General features: G+C 36.1%; 2 protein-coding genes and 1 pseudogene across 6 annotated transcripts in view; all 3 read right to left on the bottom strand.

The window, feature by feature from the left end:
* The window catches only part of LOC306886694 (syntaxin-binding protein 5-like), a 37351-nt gene extending 25687 nt beyond the window's left edge, over positions 1 to 11664 (bottom strand). For 2 of the 4 annotated variants that reach the window (XM_079444003.1, XM_079444004.1), the window contains exons 1-2: positions 11206 to 11664; positions 8867 to 8964 (exon numbers count right to left, since the gene is read on the bottom strand). In XM_079444003.1, the coding sequence (XP_079300129.1) occupies positions 8867 to 8964; positions 11206 to 11349 (242 nt within the window). In that variant the 5' untranslated portion in view covers positions 11350 to 11664. The remainder of the gene's footprint in view (positions 1 to 8866; positions 8965 to 11205) is intronic. The other 2 variants (XM_079444005.1, XM_079444006.1) reach the window with 2 other exon arrangements.
* Positions 11665 to 18531: 6867 nt separating this feature from the next.
* LOC306886775 (ras-related protein Rab-32-like) lies at positions 18532 to 20389 on the bottom strand (annotated as a pseudogene). Its single transcript has 3 exons — positions 20176 to 20389; positions 19525 to 19788; positions 18532 to 18669 (listed from the first exon to the last, which is right to left on the bottom strand). The product of its transcript is annotated as a ras-related protein Rab-32-like (transcript).
* A 2455-nt stretch (positions 20390 to 22844) lies between these two features.
* LOC306886774 (metabotropic glutamate receptor 1-like) overlaps positions 22845 to 26136 on the bottom strand; it is a gene marked incomplete at both ends in the record, with an annotated part of 28406 nt that continues 25114 nt past the window's right edge. The window contains one exon of the mRNA XM_079444083.1: positions 22845 to 23670. Coding sequence (XP_079300209.1) covers positions 22845 to 23670 — 826 coding nt within the window. The remainder of the gene's footprint in view (positions 23671 to 26136) is intronic.

Below are 26136 nucleotides of genomic sequence, written 5' to 3'. Positions count from 1 at the left end.
ATAGCACTATGTTTTTTATAGTCCCTTACTGGACCCCCCGCAGTTTGCCTACAGAGCAAACAGGATTGTGGATGATGCAATCAACATGGGACTGCACTTCATCCTGAAGCATCTGGACAGACCAGGGACTTATGTGAGGATCCTGTTTGTGGAGTTCAGCTCCGCTTTTAACACCATCATCACGGAAACCCTTCAGAATAAACTAACCCAGCTCTCCGTCTCCGCCTCTGTCTGTCAGTGGATCAACAGCTTCCTGACAGACAGACAGCAACTAGTAAGGTTGGGTAAATTCACATCCAACACTCGTACCATCAGCACTGGAGCTCCTCAGGGCTGCGTACTCTCCCCACTGCTCTTCTCCCTCTACACCAACGACTGCACATCTAAAGACTCCTCTGTCAAGCTCCTGAAGTTTGCAGACGACACCACACTGATCGGCCTCATCCAGGACAGTGACGAGTCTGCTTACAGACAGGAGGTTAAGGAGCTGGCTGTCTGGTGCAGTCTTAACAACCTGGAGCTTAATACGCTCAAAACTGTGGAGATGATCATGGACTTCAGGAGAAACCCCCCCACTCACCATCATGAACAGCACTGTGACTGCAGTGGAGTCATTCAGATTCCTGGGCACCACCATCTCTCAGGACCTGAAGTGGGATATTCACATAGACTCCATTGTCAGAAAGGCCCAGCAGAGGTTATACTTTCTTCACCAGCTGAGGAAGTTCAATCTGCCACAGGACTTACTGAAACAGTTCTACTCCGCCATCATCGAATCTATCCTCTGCACCTCAATAACTGTCTGTTAATAGCTCAGCTACCAAATCTGACCTCAGAAGACTACAGAGAGCAGTCCGTACTGCTGAGCGAATCATTGGTACAACCCTCCCCACTCTCCAAGAGCTGTACTTATCCAGAGTGAGCAAAAGGGCTGGTAAAATCACACTGGACCCCTCACATCCAGCATACTCCCTCTTTGAACCGATACCGTCTGGTCGACGTTACAGAGCTCTGATCACCAGAATGACCAGACACAGAAACAGTTTCTTCCCTCCATATATATCTCACAGAAGTGAGTACACCCCTCACATTTTTGTAAATATTTTATTATATCTTTTCATGTGACAACACTGAATAAATGACACCTTGTTCCAGTGTAAAGTAGTGAGTGTACAGCTTGTATAACAGTGTAAATTTGCTGTCCCCTCAAAATAACTCAACACACAGTCATTAATGTCTTAACTGCTGGCCATAAAAGTGAGTACACCCCTAAGTCCAAATTGGGCCCAAAGTGTCAATATTTTGTGTGGCCACCATTATTTTCCAGCACTGCCTTAACTCTCTTGGGCATGGAGTTCACCAGAGCTTCACAGGTTGCCACTGGAGTCCTCTTCCACTCCTCCATGATGACATCACAGAGCTGGTGGATGTTAGAGACCTTGCGCTCCTCCACTTTCCGTTTGAGGATGCCCCACAGATGCGCAATAGGTTTTAGGTCTGGAGGCATCCTTGGCCAGTCCATCACCTTTACCCTCAGCTTCTTTAGCAAGGCAGTGGTCTTCTTGGAGGTGTATTTGGGGTCGTTATCATGTTGGAATACTGCCCTGCGGCCCAGTCTCTGCTTCAGTATGTCACAGTACATGTTGGCATTCATGGTTCCCTCAATGAACTGTAGCTCCCCAGTGCCGGCAGCACTCATGCAGCCCCAAACCATGACACTCCCACCACCATGCTTGACTGTAGGCAAGACACACTTGTCTTTGTACTCCTCACCTGGTTGCCGCCACACTTGCTTGACACCATCTGAACCAAATAAGTTTATCTTGGTCTCATCAGACCACAGGACATGGTTCCAGTCATCCATGTCCTTAGTCTGCTTGTCTTCAGCAAACTGTTTATGGGCTTTCTTGTGCATCATCTTTAGAAGAAGCTTCCTTCTGGGACGACAGCTATGCAGATCGATTTGATGCAGTGTGCTGCGTATGGTCTGAGCACTGACAGGCTGACCCCCCACCCCTTCAACCTCTGCAGCAATGCTGGCAGCACTCATATGTCTATTTCCCAAACACAACCTCTGGATATGACCATGGCGAGGCCTGTTCTGAGTGGAACCTGTCCTGTTAAACCGCTGTATTGTCTTGGCCACCGTGCTGCAGCTCAGTTTCAGGGTCTTGGCAATTTTCACTTAGGGGTGTACTCACTTTTGCGGACAGTGGTTCAGACATTAATGGCTGTGTGTGGAGTTATTTTGAGGGGAAAGCAAATTTACACTGTTATACAAGCTGTCAGAGCAACAATATTCGCTCTGACTTAATTTATTCTTTTGATTTTGGGTCAAAATATGACTTGGATTTTTTCTTGACAAAATAAAAAAAAACATTTCCGATTAATAATCAATATGCACATGCAACACAGTTATACGTGCTATAAGGAGCAAATGAACAAAGCTCTGTAACATTTCAAATAGGAAATCCACACAAAAGTTTTACTTTTTAAAGCATCATATTGCCGACCACAATGGGTGACTCACTTCAAACAGCAGGGGCTTCCGCTGAGAGCAAACAGCAGTGCAATCTGATAAGGGTGCTGTCATACTATATGCCCTAATAATACAGGCCTCAAGTGCAAAAAGATTACAATGCAGCTAAAGCGGACAGGCTTGTCAACGTTCCCTGCAACCTCTGACATTTGTTCCTGGGAACAAAACAGTGCCAACATGGCAGTAAAGCAGCTCTCAAAAAAGAGAACAAGGAGGAAAAGAGCAATGCAGAGAAGAAATGAGAATGAAGATGAGATGATGTGGAAGGTGAGGACTAGTCAGAAAACTATCCAGACAGATGTTCATAAATGATCAAAGCCAGTTCAGCACAGCACAAGGTTGTACTTCTTTAATAAAACTGCCATCGGAGCATAATTAAAATTCTGTCTCTCTGGCCAAGAGCTGCTTGATTAGTTCATTAAATGAGACTCAAATATATCTAATAAGAATAATAAAAAATTATCTATTAACTAGGAAAGGAAGCTCATCAAGACAAGATTGTTGGACCTAAGTGAAAAAGACAGACAATGCCTAAGTGAAAAAGACAGACAATAGATAATGGCATTGCGGCCAGGTGCTGCGAGGGTACTAATAGGTGGTTGTTAAGATGTTTCGAGTAGCTGCTAAGTGGTTGTTTAGGGGTTCTGAATTAGTCCTGTCGCGATTACCGATTTATCGTCTGATCACGGTTATTAAATCTTATTCCAATTATTTATAAAATTATTATATATATATATATATATATATATATATATATATATATATATATATATATATAGATGATTATATATAGATATATATAGTTTCTGTAATTCATTCTAATCTATATATATTCTCTATATATATATATATAGAATGAATTACAGAAACATTCATTTTAACAGCTCTTAAATAAATCATATGGGTCAATTTTATTATCATTTGTAATTTTATTTTATTTATTAACAATTCCAAGTGAAACAAAATATCGTATGAGGCTTGCACTTTATTAAGTGACAAACCAAACAGAATTAAATAATTAAATCACAATTATTTGTATGAAAATCAATCACCAGCACAATATTAGTGATCATGATAGGCCTGTTTTAAGTGGTTGCTAGGGTGCTGCTAGACATCACAAGACTGTTAAGATGTTCTGGTTGCTAGGGTGTTGATAGTCCATTGCTAGGGCATAGCTAAGCGAACATACTAACATATTAAGACATACAGATACATAATGGCTTTGTTAGAGAGCTGTTAAGGTGCTCTGAATGGTTGCTAGGACACTGCTTGGGACACTGATATTAAAACTATTAATATCTAATATCTACAGCAGAATCTGGCATGCTTCTTCAACATGCTTCGGCAAACAGGCATGCACATACCACATTAATGGCAAACTCTTTGTGCAATGCAAAAAAATAAAATTATAAAGCTATTTGACTTGTACTCTACAGCTTGTACTCTCTCTCCCTCATCCAAGCCAAACATGAGCCATTAGTGATAAAGTCGAGATAGGATCTGTCCAAACAAGATTAAGAACAGTAATCAAACAGGCCCTGGTTGCCTTAAACAAACCTAGAGTCTCAAATGGCCGTTATTTAAAGCACTTGGAGTTGGATGCTGCCAACAGCAGCCTACAAGAGCAGCAGAGAGGAGAGGGTCATAGATCACGAGGCAATCAACACTGAAACACCACTGATGATACTAAAAATACCACTAATCAATTCAATTTATACCACGCTAAAGCCTAATAAAAAATTATTCGAGCATAAATTGTAAGCACCACTGGCTACGTAAATAAGCAAGGAGCTCCGAAGATGGTATCAGTTTTCAGCACACATTTCCTCCACTTGGTGAGATCTGCAGCACTTCCTCATTCAGATAAGTTTCTTAATCCACAATTCAGAGTGGTTTGATTAACTGTTTATTAACCTGGTTAACTGTCTGCGTCAGCATGCTTGGCACTCTTTTTTTACTGCCTTTTTTCCTCTATGACATATTTTAGTAATCATCCTAATTTAGATATAATTATAAAGCTTAACTCAAAAGCCATCCTTGTAATCGGACTAAAACCTTTTATTGTGCTCCTACCCCTAGTGGGTGGTGTTAAGAGCAATATTACCAAATTTACCACAATATTTTATAATCTAAACTTTTGACAATCTTGACAAAAACACATATCCATGGAAAGGTCTGCATCTTAAGGTTCCATATTGGTGGTTATTTTGTGATAGAAGTAATATTGTAACAAATGTATACATTTGTGAGAAGAAAATGCATACAAAACGTCAATGAGAACACAATTTTTGGTAATGCCTTAACAAAATCTCTCAGGAACCTCAATTTTTGTTATATCAACTTCAAATTTGGTTTTAATTTTAAGAATTATTTTAGATAAAATAACCTTTTAGTACAGTGCATTACAGAAAACTTAAACTCCTATAACTTTTTTAGTCTCTTATTTTTTTTAAATACTTTCACTTTTGGCAATAATCTAAAGCCTTCTTTAAAAAGAGACCAACGTTAGGTCTGTATTCGGTGCATTTTCACATCTATGTTAAAAAAACGAGGCAACATTTGAGTAGTTAAACCGGAGTCATTTAAAATGTGTTCTGAGTAGTTTTTAGTGCATCGCTACATGTTTACTTGCTGGTCCAAGTAAAAAATAACCCACCTGCAAGTCCCTGCGATATTCTGGTCTCTAGATATGGCTGAGGACCCACTTTGGATATCATTTTGTTGCTGAATTTATTGACCTGCAAACATTTTCAGCACTTTCTTTGTGGGAAAAATCAGTTCAGTTATGTGAAATAGATTGTAAACTGTGCTATACAGAGCTGAGAGCTCAACATTCTTGTTGGGAGCATTATAAAATGATTTAAAAAATTGAATAACATTTATATCATGCTAAAGCCCAATAAAAAATTGAGTTACATGCCTTACAAATATATGTATATAATTATAATCCACGCCATGAGAGAAAAATTGCACCATTTATACACTATTCCTGCATTCACCAGCTCATTACAAAAATCACAAAAAATCTAAATGTATACAAAATCTGGTAAACATTTTGCAGTACAATCAACACAAAATTTTACAGTTCACTTATGAATAAAAAAACTGATCTAATATACCTAATGTACTCTTTAGGTCAGAAAGCTGTGGCTCAGAAATCTAGTCACATGCTTTTTAACCCTGCGTCCCTCTTTTTTAACTCTACATCACCTGATTGGTTAAAGTTCTTACAGCATTATGCAGCACTCGTCTTCAGTGAAACAGTTGCAAAATAAGAGAGGATGAAAGAAAGTTGCATTCTCAAAGAACAGGAGGCAACTTCCTCATTTGGTAAACCACGGCGGTTTGTGGTAATTCTATACACAGATGCAAAGAAGGCTTCCCTCGTTCGACTGACAATGTAAAAAATGTGATGCTCGACTCAGGCTCAAGTTTTTGTGGGTTAAACAGAAAATTCTGATTTCTTGGTTTAAACATGTATCTTAAAGAAACACTTTAAAGTTTCTTAAACACTTTTGTTGGCAGTGGTTGATTACGCTTTTAAGTCTTGCATAAAACGTCAGAGCATATTCAGAACAAAAAGCATTCAGCAACAATCTATTCGTCAATTATTCATGCATAAACCTCACAAACGTTTGCTCCTTAGCACTGTAATTTGGAAAAACATTACCAAGCAGTGACGAGACTGCATATTAAAGAGCGCTTAACTGTTTTAATGCCGCCAAGCATCTCTAACAACAAACTGCTTGTATTTATTTTAAAGCCAAGACAGCTGAAACTCCTCCAAACTCCTCAACGTCCAGCAAGGTTTCTACATGAAAACACACAGATAGAGACACAGGAGACCAATCATGTTAAATGAGATATTTACTGTTAGTAAACACCTCATTGAGTTTGTGTCATCTGAGCTGTGGCGGTGTTTCCCAATGCTGGGGGCAATGAGGCAAATCGATACATGCTGTCTTTTGATAAATAGCCCAATCGACTGAATGACAGTAAGCCCATCAGCTCTCACTGCACATTAACACATCCAGGCAACAGCTGAGCAAGAGGAGTGAGCCAATCAACTCGACTCTCCACCACACAGAACACTGACCTGGTGGGTGGCTTGTGACTTTCCACAAGGAAAAAATGCCATTGATACAGTGAAGTCTTGGGCAACCTACTGCTCACCATTACAAAAGCATAATAGAGGTGCACTCCCACGACCAAGATTCAAATCTGACAAGACGTCTGGCCTTCAACCATGCAACCTTTTATGGTACAGACGGGCGGTATAACTAAAATCATGTATCATGGTGTATTTCACAAAATAGATGATGACATGAAATATTTTTGGGAAGCAGACATGCATTGTGACATTCTAATACATTTTTGATAATAAATTTGTATTAATGCATAAAACTAGAAAAGTTAAAACAGACAATAAAGAATTCCTGAAAAATATTTCAGAGGGCCCTGATAATTTTAATAAATTTGTAATAAATTATTACATTTTAAAAAGTTTTGAAATCAATTGATTAGACTTGCTTTTGATTGGTAAAATGGAATTAAACCGTTAAAATGGAATCCATAAAAATTTAAATGGAAAACTGAGAACAGACTTAATGTTCAAATGTATTAATAAATTGTTAAACTGTACAAATTTAATTATTTCAATTAATTATAATTTAATTTAACAATGAAAACATAATACGGAAAAATTTCAATAGAAAAAAATACAATTTTGAATAAAATAAAACAGAATATGGGAATAAAATTAAATATATTTTATAGGGCACTAAAAAGTTTTTTTTTTTTTTTCATTAAATTATTGTTCATTAGTATACATTTTATAGTTTTTTTGATTACAGAAATCTAATATAAATCAAATTTTTATTGAAATATAAATAAAACCAATTTCATAGGGCCTAAAAAATGAACTTTTATCAATTTGTTGTAGAATTTTCATTATTTGAATTAATTAGACATTTAACAATTAAAACTGAACCTACAATGACTCCTTGTTTGTTTATTTGCATGTAACAATTATTTCCCGCAACTATTTACAGATTGTAAGAAAAGCTGGTCTTGCATGTCATAAACTCCTTTTTTTATAACTTTTTGCTTTTCATTTTACATACAGCACATATTGTTGAAATATGCAGGCTTTGTCTTACTTTCTTTTTTTTTTTTAGTTTGCATTATGATGTTCCCAGTTAATATTTGTTTTGGATTTTGTGAAAACCATGATAAAAATACCATTAAAAAATATATTTAAAAAAAATTCTACCATTGCAAAATATATACCACCCAGCCCTGCTCTGTAGCCATGTTTCTTTCGACAGAAACAATATATCTGGTGTATATCTGAACATGAAAACACTCAGAAATAAGCTGAAGCAGCTTTGCGGAGTGTGTGTGGCTCTAACAGACTTGCCCAGCAGGACCAGTGATGTTTCCAGCACGTGCGAGGAGGCTTTCTGGCAGATAGTCACCAGCACCAATGATGAGACGAGCTCTGCAACATATGGCAGTGGAGCTGCTCATGCCACAGTGGAGATATCATTAATGAGCGCAGCTCCTCTAGGAATAAAGACCCTGCTTCTAGGAAATGTGCCTCTGAAATGAGGCTGCTCGTATACATGACTCTGTGAGGAACGGGCTGCTTTGATTTTTACCGCCTGGAATCAACTGACCTTCTCACTGATGACTGAGCATTTAGTACATTAAAGCATCAGTTTTGAAATGCTCCATGTTTATATGTTTTACATTTTAGTCAAGCAATTGAGGTACTGTAGATATGCGCCCAGGCTACTATATATGATATTTTTAAATATACATAGTTTTACCATAGTTATATAATATATAATTATATTACATATCAGACACCTTGCTTTAGATATTGGCATTAACATTGTTACTGAGTAACACGTATCAGTCACTCAATTATACTAGGCATGTTGATTTGCTAACGCTAATTTTTTCCACAAGGCCGGGTGTCTTTACTTTAGTTTTTCATGTTACTTGAGTCAGTAGAGTCTATGATGCTTCTCTAGGGTTAATATTCATATCTCCTGGGGGAACAGCAAGGCTCTTAGAAGCTGATTTGCCAGAGGATGTTGTTACTTGTATTTTGCAACTTACATAATCATATGTTTCTGTGGAGTTTAGTAAAAAAACAAAAAAACATGCAAGTCAATTACCTTGTGCAACAAGACTTCCAGCACAGAAGGGTGGGAGGACTGCCTTTGTTTAAATATACACAAACAAAACGACCGCATTTGACACTTATTTTCCCCCAGGTACCAGGCTGGGTATGTTGCCGGCTCTTCAAGTAAAGGATACAGTCTCAGGGCTCCACTTTGTGTGCCAATAGCCAGAATTTTCTGCACAGGGTCAAAAGCCATGGAGGAGGGTTGATAGGGAAAGCCATGTCGCACTGTCTGTGAAGCAGAAGATGATTTGCATTAAACTACAAAGAAAATAACAATTAGCTAAAATAAAATAACATTTATTTCAGCTAGTTGCCAAACCTCATTTTCATTTAGCTTAGGATGAAATACAAATAAAAAAAAACTAAAAAATAAAAAATATATATAATAACGACCAAAAACTAGCTAAAACATACTACAATTAAAATGAAAAATGAAAATATAAATAAGAAAAATATACAGAAATAAAATAATTTTCTAAATATTAACAAAAACTATAATAGCATATCAATGATACCATACTGCCTCAGAAGACTAGGAATATAAAGCACGTTTAACATGCTTTTTGGGAGCTTTACAGACATGTTATTGCATGCATAAATATCTACAAAAATGGGCTGTTTGTGTTCCATGGAAATACTCCATGTGGGTCATTTTTGGCGAACTCCATTTTTCCTTGGAGAATGCTCAGGAAACATGATTCCATGTCAATCATTTATAGCAAAAGAACCAGTTAAAGACCCGAGCTAAGAAAACACAATGTTGGTTAAATATTGCATATGCGGAAACATCCTCATGTTGGTGCGTATTCAAGATATACTTCAAGTCAATATACATGAGGTCCTTGCAGATAAAACCAAAACAAAAATGAATAATATATCCAACCACGTGGAGGAACACAAACAAGTTATAACAATTCAGGAAAACACAAATCATTCAAAGTTAGCAAGGTCTCTATTCTTATTAGTGGTTTTAGTAATGAGGTGGGGGCCAGGGGTTTCAATTAGGATTTAATTAGTTAGAAATTAGAAACAGATGAGGTTCAGATCACAGGATGCTGATAAACTGATAGCTGACTAACATCTCAAATACTGTAGTGGTACCACGGTACAGTGATGATATCAAATGGTAACACACTGATATTTACCACTGAATGATTACCACATTTACATGCTCTGGTATTACAAGGACTGTTTTATAATGCCTAACAAAAGCCCAACCAATACAGCCTGCTGGTTACCAGAGCATTCATGTAGCGATTGCAATTAAATATGGAGAAAGCACATATCTAAAATGCAAAATAACATGCCTTATTATAGAGATAAAGATCCATTCCAAAAGCTCAAAACATAACATTTGAAACTTTAAAAAGTTGTTAATACTGTAGGTTCAGTTTGTGAAAATTAAAAGACTAAATATTTATTATGAGCAAATGTTGACATATGTAATATTTGTTCATTAAACCATGAAAAATAAAAAAGTTAAATAGTTATCAGATGTTCTCTAATTGTATTTTTGTGAAATATTTTGTCACAGTTTTGTTATAATATTGTTTTGAATGATTATTATTTACTATTTTCATAGCTTGATTCTTGGTGAATCGGTTAAGGTCAGTTTGACCCGCATAATAATTATTAATTATAACAGCATATAGAACTCACGACAATTAAGAAAATCATATACAAATGTATTATAGATAATAACAAGTGAGATTAAAGGGATAACATTAATGGTCATGTGATGTGCATTTTCGGTTGTGTAGTGTGAACAGAGTTCGTTTCTGAAACACAGTGATAGACAAGGATTTTAAAATGCTGTTAAAAACAAAAACACACAAGAGTAAACAGGGCCTTAAACTAACTTGAACCATTTAGCTACTCTGATTTTCCACAGTCAGCGAATTGGAAAACAAACTATCCGTTCACACTAGCAAAGGAGCCCATCTGTTCTACAATCCAAATTAAACTATTAGACAAAATATTAAGCACAGGTATTTCTTGACAGACGAGAAATATGACAAATGATTCTGCCTCATCCCAAGTCATTTGCTCATTAAAGGGTTAGTTCACCCCAAAATGGAAATTCTGTCATTACTTACTCACCCGCAAGACCTTCATTCATCTTCAGAACACAAATTAAGATATTTCTGGTGAAATCTGAGAGCTCTCTGACCCTCCATAGACAGCAACACAACTGTGGTACTCTCCAAACAGACCTTTCTGGGAACATTTCAGTTGCGCGGGGTCAGAGAGCTCTCAGATTTCATCAGACATATCTTAATTTGTGTTTTCCGAAGATTGAAAGGGTTTGGAACCACATTAGGGTGAACTAACCCTTTAAATGAATTCGGTCTTGAAATAAACGTCACCGATTCGTCAACCTGCTTTTGTAATTAGAATATCGATGCGAGTTGGGGCCCCTCACTCACTCACTCACTCACCCCCCATATGAGATCACAGTAACTAATCCCACCTTGCAGAGCTGGAAATGCTCTGACTGCAGAGTCTCCTGAATCATGTCATTCTCCCGGTTTCCCGATTGAAGAGACGCGGCGGCGGAGGAGGAAGAGGACGCAGTCAAGCCGTCCAACAAATTCCTGATATTAAACTTCTTCATGTTGCCTCCAGCAAATGCGAAACGAATGCAAAATGTGCATAAACAGACGGTGGCGGAGACAGCCACACAAGCGCACTGTTGTTGTATTTGTCCTGGTGTCTCACATGTCAGGCAGTGTTGTCATCCCGTCTCGTGACATAATCCCACGCTCATTTCCTAAACACGGCCGTCGCTCGAATGTCACTTCTTTTTCATTTTAATCGCGACACGGGCAGCGTAATCCAGTTAGATTTGGCAATCTCGCTGTGCTCCGTTCCCCCCGCTGCTAACGCGGAAACGCAGAGCGCTGCAATCACCGCGACGCGTCTGCGCTGTGGAGGCGACACCCGGATGTGCGGAGAGACGCGCTGCGGCGCGCTTGGCCTGTGGCAGCTGTCTATAATAACCTTCAGGAAAGTCAACAGTTCTAACATTAGATGATGATTATGATGAAGATGAGGGCAATCACCCACCCAGATTTAACCGGATTTATTTTATTACACTCAATAATAATACGCTTATATGGAATCAATATAAAAAAATCTCTCTCTCTCTCTCTCTCTCTCTCTCTCTCTCTCTCCATATATATATATATATATGTGTGTGTGTGTGTGTGTGTGTGTGTTATTATACTATTATTATATTACATTTAAAAAATAAAAAATAATAATATTGAATTGTTAAAATTTGTATTATTATTACCTATCAATATTTAATAAATTCTGTTTGGATTTAATGTAATAATATAATCATACTATTAATAATATAATATTTAATAATATAATGAAATAATTTAATACTATTTTTATTATAGAATGATAATATTAACTTATTTATTATATAAATAAATATTTTATTATTAATATTAATTATAATTATAACAATTATGATTTTTTTTCAATAAAATAATACTATATAATGTTATTATTATTTTATTTATTTATTTATTTGTTTGTTTAAAACATTTATACATTTTTTACTTCAATTTAGAGGGGAGACTAAAGCTGGAAAGTAATATTTTTCTTCTCTTGTTGTCTAGTAAAAAAAGATGAGTTATTTGACCCTTTCTGACAACATAATCTGAAGTCAGCACTATTTGCAGTAGCTGTCACAAGGGGAATCTGCCATTATAGCCTATTGTATTAAAATAGAATTAAACAAAAGAAGCAAAGAACATATCAAAAACATAATTTTTAATTTTTTTTTACAGCCATGTCACCCAGCAGCCCAAGACTGGTTGCCCACTGAAGCTAAGCAGGGTTGAGCCTGGTCAGTACCTGGATGGGAGACCTCCTGGGAAAACTAGGATGCTGCTGGAAGAGGTGCTAGGGATTCCAGCAGGGGGTGCTCACCCTGCAGTCTGTGTGGGTCCTAACGCCCCGGTATAGTGACGGGGACACTATACTGTCAAAAAGCACTGTCTTTCGATGAGATGTTAAACCGAGGTCCTGACTCTCTGTGGTCATTAAAAAATCCCATGGCACTTCTCGAAAAGAGTAGGGGTGTAACCCCGGTGTCCTGGCCAAATTCCCGGACCTTATCAATCATGGCCTCCTAGTAATTCCCATCCACTTGATTGGCTCTATCTCTCTCTCCTCTCCACCTGTAGCTGGTGTGTGGTGAGCGCACTGGCGCCGTTGTGCTGTGGCTGCCGTCGCATCATCCAAGTGGATGCTGCATACTGGTGGTGGTTGAGGAGAGACCCCCACATGATTGTAAAGCGCTTTGGGTGTACAGCAATACACAATAAAGCGCTATATAAATGCATCATTCATTCATTCATTCATAAATGACAACAAACAGGAAATATTCAGCTATTGTTTTGGACAACATCTTATAAAATTAACATATAAAATGTGAAAGCCTTCCTTAATCTGAAATTTATGAAAAACACTCTGGACCTGTTCACCATATCATTTAAAATCCACCTACAGTATGTTATATACAGTAACTGACTCATGCCTTTGTTAATGTTCATGTGGTTTTATTGTGTTTTATATTGGAGGACACAATTCACAAAAATCAAAGACAATTTTGATAAAAACTGCAACTAGAGAAAACAGATTTTAGTGCAACTGGAATATAATATCCCAGCAAATTTAGAGTTGCTAAAATATTAATTATTTTATTTCATTAGTTACATTTATATGCATATACATTTATACTCAAAGTGTATTAGAAAAGAGCGCAATTAACAGTATAACTAATTAACTCAACAGCTTTCTCTCTGTTACAGTGCTGGTTGTTCAGGTCATCTGGGACTCTCAGTCTGGGTACAAAATATTCTCAATGAAGCCTGTGGCAGACTCATTTGGCCCGTTCCTCCTGTAATGGCTGCTGTTTCCGGATGCTTAGTAACACACGGTCTCCAGGGTCTCCTCTCATCGTCTCAGGAGATTAATGATGTAATTTTCAATCCTACACTATTGTCTATGCAGAAAAATATTACAAAATTCTACATAATACCGGGCATACATAATAACTGCAGTATATGATGTGTTTTGGGATAGTGGATCCAAACACTGTAATTTGTATATTGGTTGCTTTATCATCACAATGGCTTTAAAATAAACTTTAAACTTAAACTATACTTTTAAACATTTGAAATGGTACCATTTCTGCTTCATTATGGGTAAACGACAAACTTGGTTAATTGTAAGATACAAATCAGTCAGGTAAACTATTCATTTAAATACTGGCCTCCTTGAAAGCACCACCTTAGACCCACTAGATGGAGCCATAATCATTCTTACATCCCAAATCAGCATGGACAAGAATGAGGTGATTTGGATGTTGAATATTAAATGAAAATAACATAATCTCTATATTATAAGAGATAATGCCTTAATTATAGCATTACCAGCAATACTATCTGAGAGCAGCAGTAACACTTTACAATAAGGTCCCATTAGTTATTGTTAGTTAATGCATTAACCAGCAATACATTTGTTACAGTATTTATTCATATTTGTTAACATTAGTTAAGAAAAATACAACTGCTTGTTAGTTCATAATAGCTCAGATCCATTAAATGATGATTATGATGAAGATTAAGGCAATCATCGTAATGGCTTTGCTCAATTTTAATTTAGTACATTGAATAATAATAATATATGATTATATTGAATCAATATAGGTAAATATTTATAAATACAATATAAATGTTGTATATAAATATTCAAAAATATATTTTAAAATATTATTATTACTATTATAAAAAAATATTTAAGAAAATAATATTATTTACTTATATTTAATAATATTTGTTTGTTTTTAAGTAATATATTTTTGCGATTATTTTAAAGAGTCAGAAGTCTAAAAAGTCTACTATAAATAGGCTAGTATAACTATAAAGTCTAGAATAAATCTAGTAAAATATTTATTTGATTTTACCAATCAATATCCATTAAATAATATCAGATTCAACTTTTGATTTTTAAAGAATGTATTGGTAAATTTTGAAATTAACATGATTATTAAGATTATTAAATGCAATGTATTAGTATACAATATTTTTTAAGTTCAAGTTCATGCAACTATATGTAGTTAACTAATATTGACAAATTAATCTTTCTTGTGAAGTGTTACCAAAATATTGAAAACATTTATTCATGTTAAACCTTTGTTTTAATTAGTTTAATCCTAAAACGTCTTTCTGTTTATGAAAATCACAGATTTGTAATGTTGATCCCATACAGACTCATACAGGTCAAAAACTTTTGCAGAAAGGTCATGTTTGGTTTGCGTTGCAGCTCCTCATGTGTCCTGTGGACTCTCTTCTGTCCAGCTTCCCTCCTACTTGTGTGAATCTCAAGCTCTGTACGTCAGCACAGTGATCATCCGCTTCTCCATGAGAGCCATCTGCTCACACACATGGAGCCACTGCTTTACCCATCGCACACAAATACAGTCTCTTGTGTCCCATGACAGAGCTTTCTCGGGGTAAGTTGTGTCTTGCGTAAATGGGAAGGTTGATGGAATATGTGAACGATTTATGAGTGCTTATTTTGCTGCAAATTACTCACAATGACCTCGCACCAGACATGAAAATATTTAATATTCAGAAAACAATTTGGCCCCCAAATTTCTTTGCAGTATTCAATGGAGCGCTGACAAGGATTTCCCGCAAACACTCCTTCACTCAGCCTCTGAAACTGGGTCTGAAGTATATAGGACACAGACTTTGTCTTTGATGCTTTTCCTCTAAGCAAAATATCCACTTCAAATGCACCCAGAAACAGTTATAATGCATGTGAACCCATTAGAGCTGAACATTTCAAGCAGTATAAACCAGCCACATTTCATTCAAAACACCAAAGAGTTGCTAAAAGTTTCATGTGTTAAGATCAATAGTAAAGACTCTGAGCTTCATCAGGACCGATGAATTCACTCCACATTATTTGTAAACAACTGCAGCGGAGGGGCTCAAATAAGTGGTATGTAGAACAGATCCCTAGACGCACACCAAGGACGCTACAAAGTAAAACTACGAGACGGTGCGGAACAGATGGGAGAGTAAAAATATCTGCCCTCGTATACACACCATGTCAGCAAAAACCTGCCTTCAGGCTCAGCGTTCACACGATGAACCAGAATGAGACCACCACAGACCACTGTCCAAGCAACTGACAGATTAGTCAGCAAATTATTGACAGACAGAAAATGGAAATGTTAGTCATTTTAACAGAAAAACTATAAAATGCCATACACATCCCCTGCAGTGAATGGGTGCCGTCAGAATGAGAGTCCAAACAACTGATAAAAACATCACAAATAATACTCAAGTAAATCCACACAACTCCAGTCAGTCAATTAACTTTAAATGTTGTTTCCAGCCAAAATATGTGTTCATAATCCATAATAACACATCTGTCCTCGCTCTCCTGTAGTCCTCTCACATCAAAATCCACCAACATATTTGTTTAGATCTGCTTTGGATAGTGCTGTCAAATGATTAATCGCATCCAAAATAAAAGTTTTTTTTTTTTTTTTTACATAATATGTGTACTGTGTATATTTATTATGTATATATAAATACACACACATTCAGTATATATTTTGAAAATATTTACATGTATATATTTATATTATTATATTTTATATTATATATAAATATATTTAATATGCTGTATAAACATAACATATTTTTCACAAATATTTACATGCATGTGTTTGTATTTATATATACATAATAAATATACACAGTACGCACTCATATATTATGTAAACAAAAACTTTTATTTTGGATGCGATTAATCGCGATTAGTTTTGGACTGGTTTTGTTCACAAACGGTCCATATTTCTCTACTAATTCAGAGGAGATGACTTTTCAATGGAGAAAGCTAAACTGTGGACTATCTTAGACATATGCAATGGTTTTGAAGTTAAAAAAAGCCGACATGATAGAGATGTTTCTTACAAACATACAGTTTTTCACTTCACAAGCTTAATTGATGAACTGTGGATTATTGTGATGTTTTGATCTGCTGTTTGGACTCTCATTCTGACGGCACCCATTCACTGCAGAGGCTCCATTGATGAGCAAGTTATGTAATGCTATATTTCTCCAAATCTGTTTTTAAGAAGCAAACTCATCTACATCTTGGATGACAAGAGGGGGAGTACTTAAAAAAAAAAAAGTTTGCATGTTTTGATGTCACATTTCATAGTGTTTAATATAGTACAATATATATACAGTCTCACAATGACTGAACCATTGCCACTGCATTTTAAAATAAATTAACAAATAAAAAGAAATCAAAGTGTATGTTGAATTTTAAGTTTTTTTTTAATTAGTAATTAATTAAATTTTTTAGAACTTTGAAATTAGCATATTTATTCACCAAAACTTGCACAGAATAATTTATTCATAGTTTTATAACCCTGCTCTCATTATTGAGCAAATTACTTAATTCTCTTTTTAATAAATTTTGAATTGCATCACATTTCATCTTCAGCAACAACATTATGACTCAACAGTGCCTTCTTGTTTTCTCACAATACAAGCATGGAAATCTGCCAGAGAAGGTAAAAGCGCTACACCTGTACAACCTGTCTAGCAGCACTAACAGATGGGAAGCGCTTAAGGACGGGACAGGAACATTTCTGGTGCCTCTGGGGGAACGCGGTGACACCATCACACCTGTGTGACAAGTTACACAAAAAAAGTGTACGAGCACAAAAACCCGTTCAAACCTGCTTTTCCATGCACAGAATCCTGAATATGTTGGCAGCGGATGCAGTGAGTTGAGGCTGCTGTGGAGGCTTGAACGCAGTATTGTTTGCTCAATATAGTCCAGATCTCTGGGGGAGCATCAGAACGCCAGAGTTCTTCACATTCACTCAAAAATGCGCGGCAAAATTGGGTCACGCTGGGAATGGCTTCCTATTTCTGTGACATTTACCATTGTGTATGGAAGCTGTGCATCCTGCTGTGTTTGATCGCTCCCCTGACCTGGATAATCGCTGTATGAGGCATATTTCTCTTCTATATTTTAAATAATTAATCATTTTATAAACTTGATCAAATAGAGCGGGGCACTGGCCTTGATTAGTGTATGTTTTGGGCTTATCAGTTACTGAAGTTTGCAGAAGTCATGCTCTGCGATGGAAATTCTGCCACTTTTTGTCAAATAATGTAAGGAGAGATATATTAGCTTGCCATCTGAGGCACAGCACTACACATTTATGCTTGATAGGGAATTTATTTTGTAACACAGAAGCCCTGATGGAATATGGAGTATTATCCCGAAGCTACATTTATTTTTCATCAGTCTAACTTCATTAGATTTTATGAAAATATAGGCCGTGTCCCTGTGCACGCTGCTTTCTGCAGAGAGAAACATAATGAATTTGGCATCTTGACCGTATTTCTGTTCAATCCTGAAATGTTGTAAGCTGAAATGCATACGGCTGATCTCGGTTAGTCTTCAGTCCTTGCATGCTGATGTATTTAATAACCCGTGAGCAAGTAGCAGATTAGCAGGGGAAATGAGACACATCGCCGCAGAGGTATTTATTAGATACTCAGCATGAAACTCATCCAACATGGTACTTGCTCGTGGCCCCCAAAATGTTTAGATGAGTATGAATCATTGACAAAAAAAATAAAATATATAAAAAATAAAAATTGCAAAATGATATGCTATACAGAAAGAATTCTGCACAGTTATCCCTTGAGTTTAACCTCAATAAGGAAGCTTCTCAGACTGGGATTTTGCTCTTTGACTGCTGCTTCAGGTTGATCTGCATGTTCTGCTCTTCTTCTTTCACTGATTCCTCATTATTCTGGAGAATGTGCTTAATGAGGAATTTAGCTGCTTCATCCACATTGATATTCTCCTAAAACGCAAACAAAACCATAAAACTCCACTGAAGTAATGAAACAGAAGTGCAATAGTAAACGTGACATTACTATACACTTATAATACTATAGGCAATATTATAGATAGTGGCTAAAACATACAATTTCTTAAACTATAAACAATATTTTCATAAAAAACATAATGATATCCATTCATTCAGTCTTCAGTGGCACATGATCATAATTGTGCTCAATCATTTCTCTTATTATCAGCAATGTTGAAAACAGTTGCTTAATATTTGTGTCGAAATCGTGACACGCTACCGTTAAAAAGTTTGGGCTATGATTTTTTTTCAAAGAAATATTACTTTAATTCTTCAGAATCTTGGGGAAGAAATGCATCCGTTTCCACAACAAGGTGAAGCAGCACAACTGTTTTCAACAATGATAATACTAAGAAATGTTTCTTGAGCAGCAGATCAGTAAATTAGATTGATTTCTGAAGGATCATGTGACACTGAAGACTGGAGTAATGATGCTGAAAATTCAGCTTTGCATCACAGGAATAAATTACATTTTAAAATACATTTAAATAGAAACCAGTTCTTTTAAACTGTAATAATATTTCACAATATTGTTATTTTTACTGTATTTTTGATCAAATAAATGCAGCCTTGGTGAGCTGAAGAGACTTCTTTCAGAAACATTAAAACATGATTAATGTTCACATAAATAAAAAAATAAAAATAAAAAAATAAAAATTAAGTTTATATTAAGTGTAATTATTACTAACACATGGAGGCAGGGCACTGGTTGGGTGAGGATTGAAAACCCCCTGTTCCTTATTCAAAATTGGTCTAAATATGGAAATGGCACGATAATAATCAAGCCACCTTTGCTGATATCTGAAACCATCCAATGGCAGAGTTTCTCCAGAAGAGAGGCATTCCTCCGGCACACTTTAGTCTCATCACATTTATTGGCCCGTGGAACATCAGGGATCGGATGGCCATTTTTCAGCATTACTTGACCATCAAGTTCATGTTTCCAGTTCAGACCTCCATCCAATGTTGACCCATTTGTCACATCATACACAACAAGTGCACCACTGGATCCCTTGAAGTACACGCGGTTCAGTCCCCTTACACGCACTTGACCTAAATAAACAAGAAAACAACACTTTAATCAGAAAGCACCAAATTAGCCTTTGAGATGCAGAATTACGTTCCTAATTGATAGAGAAACAAAAACAGATCAGTTTACAGCTATTTCAGATCTTACAGCATGACACGTTTTTCTTGCCTAGAGATTTATAGTCAATTATAAATCTGAAAGTGAAACTGTGCCACTAAATGGTATGAGGACCAGTGGAACTAAAAAACAACTATTTTTGGTTAGATACATTTCTGTTCTATTTTGATGCCCCTTTTCTCATATTCATCAACATTATTAGAGTTTTATGCACTGATGATCTGTTGTGACCTATTAAAATAACAACCTACATAGCTCTATTATACTAATTTCAGGTTTAAATAAAAACTTACCTGCTATATCCCACAGCTGTAATCTGACCTGTGTGTGACCGTCCCAATCGATCACCTTCATGGAAAAATCTACACCTATAGTCGTTTTCAACTCCTCGTAGAATTGATTTTTCACACATCGTTTAACAAAGCTAGTTTTCCCAACTTTATGGTCTCCAATCACCAAAACTTTAAATAAATGTTCAGTGAATCCTAATTCTGAGTCTCCTAACATCTTCCTGGAGAGCGATAACAAATCGCATCTGCGGTATATGACCTACTTCAGATTTATCCCGTCGCGTTTTCCAACCATGCTACCAAGAACACAGACAGTTTCCAGCAGTAAAAACCGTAAAACAAAGATTTCAAGGTAAATCAAATGTCAAAGTTCATGCATTTTGAGCGTTTCAGGTGCAAAGCGTGCATAAAGTGACAGTGAGACACACAGGTGTTGAAGACGGTTCTTTAACATGGTCATATGAAAGCAATAACTGGTCACATTTTGGGAAATGATTAACTAAACACCTACTGAAGCAACAACCCTGAGAGCTTATTTACAAAATATACAATATGTATCATAAACCTAATAAAACATGCTAACCAATTCCTAACAAATACAACAGAACTAAATGTAATCTGTAGAAACATGTAGTTTATCTTAAGATCTACAGGCTCATTCAATGATTTATTCTTTTAAAAAATATAATAGCACAAATGTTTTCTTAAAGCTAAAGTATAGTTTCAAGACTATAGTATGCAACACTTATTGCACTGCAACAGAAAAAAAAGAAAACTTACAGCATAATCATTTCAGATAATATCTAAAATGTTACCTGAATACAATCGTGTATAATTGCTTAAAATCCCATAATAATTTAGTAACCATCATGTCATATAGGACTTAAATGGTCATAACAAGAGGATATAACTGTCTACACTGTGGTACATTCTGGTGAAAGTGCCGTCGGTGGCCCAGCTGAGCATTAGGGGATCTTGAATCTTCATTAACACACTGACTTTATAAAGTATAAGCATTTGGAGCTGATATGAAAACATTTAATCAACAGTTACCAAATACAGACAATAATGTCTAATGGAAAAGTCCATGTAATAATACAAACTCTAACTTTATGTTATGACCATTTAAATACAGAGATATATGATATACATTTACATTTTCTTCATTATAAAAAAAAATCACACAAATAGAATAATATATACACTTCCTATTGTACTTTAAACACACAAACTATACAAAAAGTACATAAAAACAACACGGCATGAAAAAAATACAGTTGGTTTTGACATTGGCACTTAAAAACCACTGATTTTTTGCTACATTGTGCTACCAAATTTACTAGGCATCTGTTATCTACATTTATTATAGTTTACTGCATACATATGCTGCATGATTTGATGCTTTAACTAGACCTAAAACTGTTTGATGATCATGTTTATTTTAATATAGACTTTTAAAATGCAGTTTATAAAAGTTATGAATGTATAAAACAACTTAAACACATTAAATAGTCACTGATAGAGTTGCTGCACATTGTTTGAATTCCTAAATCTTCATTTTCTGCTACAATGGTTGTTTTTCTGCAAATTTGATCTATTATGAAAAGCATAAATAGCTCAGAATATACAGCATTACAATGACTGGTGTTGGTTTCATGTCAACTACTGCTGCTATACTAAAGCAAGTGATAGTGACACAAATCAAAGGGCACCGACACGTTTGGTTCCTGCTTTTACACAATCCGGCACTGACATTAAGGTCCAAAATTAACTTGTTTGCCACACCTGCCTATTGCGGGTGAATTGAGAAAAATTACAGGATGCTGAACTGTATTTTGCTTTATTGTTCATTTCAGGGTTATCATTGTTAACTAAAACATAAAGAAACATTAAATAAATAAATAAATGTTAGCCATAGAGTCATAGATGAATGAAGGTCTTACAGGTTTGGAACAACATGAGGGTAAGTAATTAATGACAGAATAGATTTTTGGGTGAACTAACCCTTTAAATGAAAAAGACAAAAAAACAACTAATAAAAATGACAAAAAATGACTAAAATTAAAATGAATTCAAAATATTAAATGCAAACTATAAGAGTATATCAGTTAACATTTTTGCCACACCTGCAAATTGCAGGTGAATTTACTAAAAATATTACAGCCATTAAACAGTATTTTGTTTTATTGTTAATTTCTGGGTTATTACTGTTAACGATAAAAAAGTAAAACGATAAAAAAACTAAAATAATTGAAATAGAAATTAATATAAATTATACAGGGCAAATTTAAAAAAAAAAAAAAAAAAGACAAAAACAACAAAATTACTAAAACTTGAACTGAAATTAAAATGAAAAAAGTTTAAAAAGTAATTATTTTCAATACTAACACTGAATCATTTAAAATAAGTAGATGGTACACAAGCTTCTCCATGTCTGTGAAACTGTGAAAGATGTACTGGCAAAATTTTATGTGCCTTTTGCACTTGGCAAGTCTTAATTTTGGACCCTGCTCAACATACATTCTCTTCCATATTCTCTCTTTAAATGAACCATATATAATATTAAAGCTCTCCAGTGCAGGCGACTCACAGTCACATTATTGCACAAACTAGTACAGTAGCTATAATTTTTTTTACAAAGCTGGAGCTGACATGATCTCCTAAAATCAATTTCAAAGGGTCGAGGAGCTTTGCTTATAGTCTCTGAGAATGACGGAGGCATAAGTCAAGCTTGGCGGTGTGCATAAGACTGACTCGGACACAGGGGAGATAGGAATGGGGCTGCCCGAGCCGAGCGAATCCCGAAACGGAGAAGGTGGCATGAGGGCCACAGAGTCCTCCATTGCCATTTTAATCTGCACCAACTCCTCCTCGTCGTGGATCTGCGCATTGTCATACATGTAGCCGTGAAGAAGCCCGAGCTGCTCGTTTTCAACATCCTCCAAAGGGGAGGAGGGTTCGTCCAGGTACGCACCCAGTTGCATGGGCAAAATCGGATGCGGGCGCAATATTTGGGGCTGAAGGGGCAAAATCACCCTGTCGCCCAGCTCAGGCAGGCTAATGATCTCATCCAGATCGGGCATATTTGAATTGAACTTGAGCATCTCTTGATCTGCAATACAATGTTGAGGGAGAACACTGTTTTTTTGTGACACGTGTTGCTCGGGAGTGTAATACGTCATATCGGTGCCCGTCTCCTTCATAGGCTTGCTGACAGGCGGCTGCCTGAGAGCCATCAGAGGAGGGCTGCCCGAGGGAATGTATCTGATCGGGTCGCCCTCGTCCTCCTCGGCTACATTATACAGAGTCTTGGTGCTTAAATCGGAAAACTCCATGCCGGGGTTATTGTAGGTATTAGTTAGGGGTTTGATGACAGCCGTCTGATTGGATCCGGCTTCCTGCCTCTTCACATGTACAGACAGTCTGTGCCACATGTGTTCCCCTTTCGGAGGATGTCTTGAACCTGGTTCAGACCATGACACAGACTTTCCATTAGAACTATGAACAAAATAAAGACGGCTGTTATTTCACAGGAACCGAGAAAGGTGAACACAAGAACAACATTTCTGGTTCGTGTAAAAAATTGTGCAAAAAAATATACTGAATAGTATTATTCAGATATTTGGCATATGCTTAAAAACTTTTATTTTTACAGATCATTCTAATATGAGCAAGATCTTAATCACAGTATACAGGTACATCTAAAAAAATTAGAATATCGTGAAAAAGTTTTTTTCTTGTAACTTATTTCAAAAAGTGAAACTTTCATATATTTTAGATTCATTACATGTAAAGTAAAACATTTAAAAAGTTTTTTTCGTTTTAATTGATGATTAGAGCTTACAGTTCACGGAAGTCAAAAATCAGTATCTCAAAATATTAGAATATTTACATTTGAGTTTCAATTAATGACCATCCCTACAGTATAAATTCAGTGTATCTCTTGTTCTTTGAAACCACAATAATGGGGAAGACTGCTGACTTGGCAATGATGCAGAAGACGAACATTGACGCCCTCCACAAAGAGGGTAAGTCACAGAGGGTCATTACTGAAAGCTGTGGCTGTTTACAGAGTGCTGTATCAAAGCATATTAAATGCAAAGTTGACTGGAAGGAAGAATTTGGGTAGGAAAAGGTGCACAAGCAACAGGGATGACCACAAGCTTGAGAATACTGTCAAGCAAAGCTGATTCAAACACTTGGGAGAGCTTCACAAGGAGTGGACTGAAGCTGGAGTCAGTGCATCAAGAGTCACTACGCTCAGACATCTTCAGGAAAAGGGCTACCAAGCTACTTCTGAACCAGAGACAACTTCAGAAGCGTCTTACCTGGGCTGTGGAGAAAAAGAACTGGACTGTTGCTCAGTGGTCCAAAGTCTTCTTTTCAGATGAAAGTAAATTTTGCATTTCATTTGGAAATCAAGGTCCCAGAGTCTGGAGGAAGAGTGTAGAGGCACAGAATCCATGTTGCTTGAAGTCCAGTGTGAAGTTTCCACAGTCAGTGATGATTTGGGCTGCCATGTCATCTGCTGGTGTTGGTCCACTGTGTTTTCTGAAGTCCACAGTCAACACAGCCATCTACCAGGAAATTATAGAGCACTTCATGCTTCCTTCTGCTGACAAGCTTTTTGGAGATCCTGATTTAATTTTCCAGCAGGACTTGGCACCTGCCCACACTGCCAAAGGTACCAAAAGCTGGTTCAATGACCGTGGTGTTACTGTGCTTGATTGGCCAGCAAACTCGCCTGACCTGAACCCCATAGAGAATCTATGGGGTATTGTCAAGAGGAAGATGAGAGACACCAGACCCAACAATGCAGATGACCTGAAGGCCGCTATCAAAGCAACCTGGGCTTCCATTACACCTGAGCAGTGCCACAGGCTGATTGCCTCCATGTCACGCCGCATTGATACAGTAATTCATGCAAAAGGAGGCCCAACCAAGTATTGAGTGCATAGAAATGAACATACTTTTCAGAAGCCTGACATTTCTGTTTAAAATGTCCTTTTTTTATTGATCTTATGTAATATTCTAATTTTCTGAGACACTGAATTTTGGGTTTTCATTATCTGTAAGCCATAATCATCAAAATTTCAAGAAATAAAGGCTTGAAATATTTCACTCTGTGCAATGAATCTATATAATATATGGGTTTCACTTTCTGAAATGAGTGACAAAAAATATTGACCTTTTTCATGATATTCAATTTTTTTTAAGATGTACCTGTACTGTAAGCAAATTTATATTAAAGTAACAGTTTACAGTGGGGTCCAAAAGTGAAAATGTGGTATTTTTTCACATAAACGTGGAAAAAACAATTAATTGTGAAAAATTCAGATCCTGCACTATGATGACTAATCAAATGTACTTTGAGTAAATGTTTATAACGAGGGTTAGATTTTCTTCCACTAAACCTCAAGAACATGATTTTCAGTTCCAGTGCTGATGTCATTAAAGAAAAAAAACAACAACTAAACTTTGAAAAATTCTGAATTTGTGTGAAAATTCAAATCAACTTTTTACTCAAACATTTTTACAAATAAAATATATTTTAAATAATAGTGCATAAATACAAATGCATACTATAACATTACAATATTTAATTGAATATATTAAAACATTAAATATTACATTAAAACACAGCAAAATAGAAGCATTTCTATTAGTGCTCTCAAACGTTTGGACCACACTTTAAATCCCAGTATACATTACAAATAAAAGGGATTTCATCTCATTCTATCATTTTCACATTTTATCTGGAAGTTATTTAGACTCTAAGCAAAATATCAGATTATTCATACCAAATTAATTAGTCTGGCATCAGTGCAGAAACAGTTTTCGTTATTAACACAAAAGACTAATATTATAAGCAAATAGTTACAACTCTAAATTTTGACCAGAGCCATTTGAAAGGCACAAAGATCTTGGACTTGTTTGGGACAAGTCCTTCTCTCTATTTTTGCT

The sequence above is a fragment of the Barbus barbus genome (assembly GCF_936440315.1).
Source record: "Barbus barbus genome assembly, chromosome: 20".
NCBI classification, from domain to species: domain Eukaryota; kingdom Metazoa; phylum Chordata; class Actinopteri; order Cypriniformes; family Cyprinidae; genus Barbus; species Barbus barbus.
This window is presented reverse-complemented; position numbering and strand designations above follow the sequence as displayed.